The following is a 3,885-nucleotide window of genomic DNA, read 5'->3' on the forward strand; positions in this document are numbered from 1 at the left end:
CGACCCTCCGGAGCGCCCGCCGGTCCCCTTGTGGCGCCGGACGCTGCTGCGTCTGTGCGGGCTGAGCGGCGCCTCTTCGGCCGCTCCCCTCGCCTGCGGCGCTAAGCTCAACTCCCTGAAGGAGGCGCCGCTGTGGAGGAACGTTTGCAACGCGAACGCCTTGCTGCTGCTCGCCATCAACGTCTTCCTCTGGGGCTACTACGCGTGAAGGATTCACACCATCCAGCTTACAAGTGTCCACAGCGCCACCTATGTCTTCCTGTACGCAGGGCTGGACTGGGACAAAACAATGGGCCCTGGCATATTTTTGGACTTCGGCCGGCCCCTCGAAATGAGTGGAACGCAAGTGATGAGCGAATCATGTTTCTTTTACGCATTGTACGACTATCCTCACCCGTGCGGGATTTTATAGCTTCAGTTTTTTTTTCAAGCAGGAAATGGGGGAAGGGTGTATCTCGTCCGGTCAAGAACCAGGCCTTGTACTGATGTCTGCAATGGTTTTGTTGCTCTCTCTCTCTCTCTCTCTTCCGGAGCCCCAGACATAACATTAAAAAGAAAAAAAAAACTACTTTGTGCACACGCTGTCACTTTTCTGGATGGATACCGAATGAAAAATGTTTCTGTCATATCATCACAACTTAAAGTTGGTGTGAAATCGAAACGTTTTTGAAGGCACCGATGAGATGGTGAAAAGCGCGTCAGTGAAGGTGCGCTCGATTTGGGGACCCTCTGGTCCAATAAGGGACCAGCGCTACATCGTGTCATTTGTGTGCACAAATAAGTCGTTTGTGTGTCGTTTGTCGGGTTTTTTTTTTAAATAAAGGTAAAGACGTACTCTCTGTCTGATTCCTTTGCGCCATCCGGCGTACGTGACCCCTAAGCGGAAGTGATCACGTTGAAAACCGTTCGAATAATTCAACCAAGAGTGAATGAACGGAAAGCCACGAACGTCGAGGTTTTGATGGAAACCAATCCATATATATCCACTCACATGGCGGATTTAGTTGTCATGGCAACCGATTGACAACGACCCTTGAGTTGTCGCAACTCTCGTCAGGCAATCCGGGCGCCAGCCCCGAGCGGGGTTGGCTCAATAAAAAGACCAAATAAAACGAAATCCAACGCGGGACCCCCCCACGATCTTATCTTGTTTCCTTGGCCTTATTCAGTGTCACAATGTTCTGTTTGTGTTCGGACTCCGTTAGGAAAAGGCCCGTCGTCATCCGTGACAACGAGCCAAAGAAAAGGCCGCATTCGGCCTGCTTTGAAGCAAATAAATCAGAGCAGCATGACCGATTTTTGTCCCCCCCCCCTCTGTCGATTGTGTGCGTCTGCTGAGTCGGGGGCCGCCTGCGGCGAGGACGGCGCGGGGGCGCTGGTCGCCGAAGCCGTCCGGCACATCAACGAGCAACACGAGCACGGATTCAAGTTCAAGCTGCGCCGAGTCCTCGACAGCAAATATCAGCAGGTCAGCTCAGCACCCGTCAACCTCGGCTTCCGAGCGCGCTCCTTGTCGAGTCGTTCCGAGCTCCGCGGCTCCACTCGGCTTGCCCTCGCAGGTGTTCGGCGGTTGCCGCGTGGATGCGTCGCTCAAGCTGGTGCAGACCAAATGTCACGTCACCAACCCCAAACCTCACCAGGAGTGTGTCCCCTTTCGGCTGGATGAACGTGTAAATATTCAGCCCCAGTTTTTTTTTTTTTACCGAGCTCCGCGGCTCCACTCGGCTTGCCCTCGCAGGTGTTCGGCGGTTGCCGCGTGGATGCGTCGCTCAAGCTGGTGCAGACCAAATGTCACGTCACCAACCCCAAACCTCACCAGGAGTGTGTCCCCTTTCGGCTGGATGAACGTGTAAATATTCAGCCCCAGTTTTTTTTTTTTTAATGGATTTATTTTTCGGATGACGGCTTGTTGTTTTTAGGGTGCGGTGGCCACCTGCACTTTTCCCTCCATTCCTGCATTGACCTTTCCTGCCCCCGCCATGTGTATTGTGATTTACCTCTGAACATTTTTTTCTTCCCAAGTCCCCCCCCTGCACCTGGTGTTTTACTTCCCTAAAATGCATTAAATTAAGCTGAACATGACTTGAGCTGCCCCAGGCTTATTTTTTTTTTTTTTTGGTGGGGCGAGGTGCAGTCATTTTGACCCCAATTGATTGTGGCACAAGAGCAAAATTCACAACCGGTGTAGCATCTAAAATGCTTTGGGGAGGAGGCCACGGTTCCAAACGCTATCCGCATTTGGAAGCCTTCCCCGCTCCCCAAAAGGTCAAGTTTGCTAACCCTTGTCCAAGTTGCGTTGGGGGCTGCCCATGTCACCTGCCAGCTGTTTTCAGAACACACCAACGCGGAGATGGCGTGGATTTGTCCCGACTGCCCCATGTTGTCGCCGTTGGATGACCCGATGGGCGTGAAGGCGGCGCACCAAGCGGTGCTCAAGTTCAACCGCGAGAGCAAACACCGCAATTACTTCACCTTGATGGAAGTTTCTCAGATAACGGGCGGGGTGACGACTGCTTTCCCTTCTTTGCTTGCACAGCTTTTTACTTTTTTTAAATAAACGCCAGCTTTTTCCGCTTTTGTGTGGCAGTACATCATGACCATCGGCATGCTGACCTGGCTCAAGTTGGCCCTGGTGGAGACGGACTGTCCGAGACACGCCGAGAATACTTTTGCGCCCTGCGCACCTCGCTGCTCTGATCAAGCGGTGAGTTGGCCGGCGTGTTCATGCGTGGTGCCGTCAAATGCCAAAGACAAATGTGTGCTTTGGGGATAGAATTGGACTTTTTTTGTTTTCCCTTCCTCACTGTTTTTTTTTTTTTTAACCCCCTTGAGCTGGGTCATACTGAAATAGTGACTGACTTATGTTGTATTGAAGAGTCACGTCTTTTGCCAAGCCACTTATTACAACTGGCAAGACCAAATTGGAGAACTTGGATGTGAATTTTATCCGCCACGGGTAAGTCTGCAACAAAAGCGCATGTCGCCCTTGTATGCGCAGTGCTGGACGTTATTTAAAATTTTTTTTTTGGTTCCACAGAATTCAGCGTCTCGCTCGCCGGGCATGCCGAAACCCAAGTGCAGGCCGTTATTCCATGAAAGTCGGGAAGGTTTTGCTTGCAAGGCACAGCTGGGCATCCGCCAGCCCGTCATCCACCACATTTGTCCCTTCCCACTGATTGTCCAGCAGCCGCAGTGGGTGAAAGGTTGAACTTGATGTCATTGCGCTTGGCTCCTCATGACCCAATAAAAAAAAAAAAAAGCATTGAAGTCTCTGGTCCTTTTCATCTGTGCTCAGTTTTTGGAGTCTGCTGCTTCTCGCAAAAAAACAAAAACAAAACCTAGTGGTCGAGGACAAAGGTTTTCGGGCTGTGACCTTTCATCCTCCCACACCTCTGGTGTCATTGCACAACGCTTGATGTGTTTGACTGTCTGAGCATCTTGCAAAGGTCCATTTTGGTCGTCCTGTCAGCACCTCAAAGCCTTAGCTCCAACTCACAAGAGCTGGCTGGTCTGTTTGTTGGGGACACTCATCCATTCGGAGTGAACTTGTCATCAGCAGATGACTGAAAGACAAGAGAGTGAAAACTGGGAGCAAGTAGTGAAAGCATGCCCCGAGGAAAAATGCTCCAATGGAATCGCAAGTGGCTGAACTGCGTTCCCGCAAAGTTCACTTCCTGATTTCAGCGGCAACGAAACGCCATTCGTAGGGCTACGGTGCCGTCCTCCTCTGCTGCTCCTCTTCCACCTCCCCCCTTCTCCGGTGGAGAACCCAATATTCACCGCCGTGACGATGACCCCCAGCAATGGTGGGCCGAGAAACAAAACCTTTACACAAATGTTTTGACTTACACTCCCCCCCCCCCCAGGCGAAAAAAAAACCCAATT

At 51.5% G+C, this 3,885-nt stretch overlaps 2 protein-coding genes across 2 annotated transcripts in view; both read left to right on the forward strand.

The window, feature by feature from the left end:
• The first annotated feature begins 1,333 nt into the window (after positions 1-1,333).
• The window catches only part of LOC109506799 (alpha-2-HS-glycoprotein-like), a 14,439-nt gene continuing 11,887 nt past the window's right edge, over positions 1,334-3,885 (forward strand). The window contains exon 1 of the mRNA XM_019855770.1: positions 1,334-1,470. The gene's annotated coding sequence lies outside the window, so the exon portion shown is untranslated. The remainder of the gene's footprint in view (positions 1,471-3,885) is intronic.
• LOC109506798 (alpha-2-HS-glycoprotein-like) lies at positions 2,313-3,264 on the forward strand. Its single transcript, XM_019855769.1, has 4 exons — positions 2,313-2,503; positions 2,588-2,704; positions 2,876-2,956; positions 3,038-3,264. Exons 1-4 carry the CDS (start codon positions 2,351-2,353, stop codon positions 3,206-3,208), a joined length of 522 nt encoding a protein of 173 aa, XP_019711328.1. The 5' UTR covers positions 2,313-2,350; the 3' UTR covers positions 3,209-3,264.

The sequence above is a fragment of the Hippocampus comes genome, unplaced genomic scaffold (assembly GCF_001891065.2).
Source record: "Hippocampus comes isolate QL1 unplaced genomic scaffold, H_comes_QL1_v1.1 scaffold463, whole genome shotgun sequence".
In the NCBI taxonomy this organism is placed as follows: domain Eukaryota; kingdom Metazoa; phylum Chordata; class Actinopteri; order Syngnathiformes; family Syngnathidae; genus Hippocampus; species Hippocampus comes.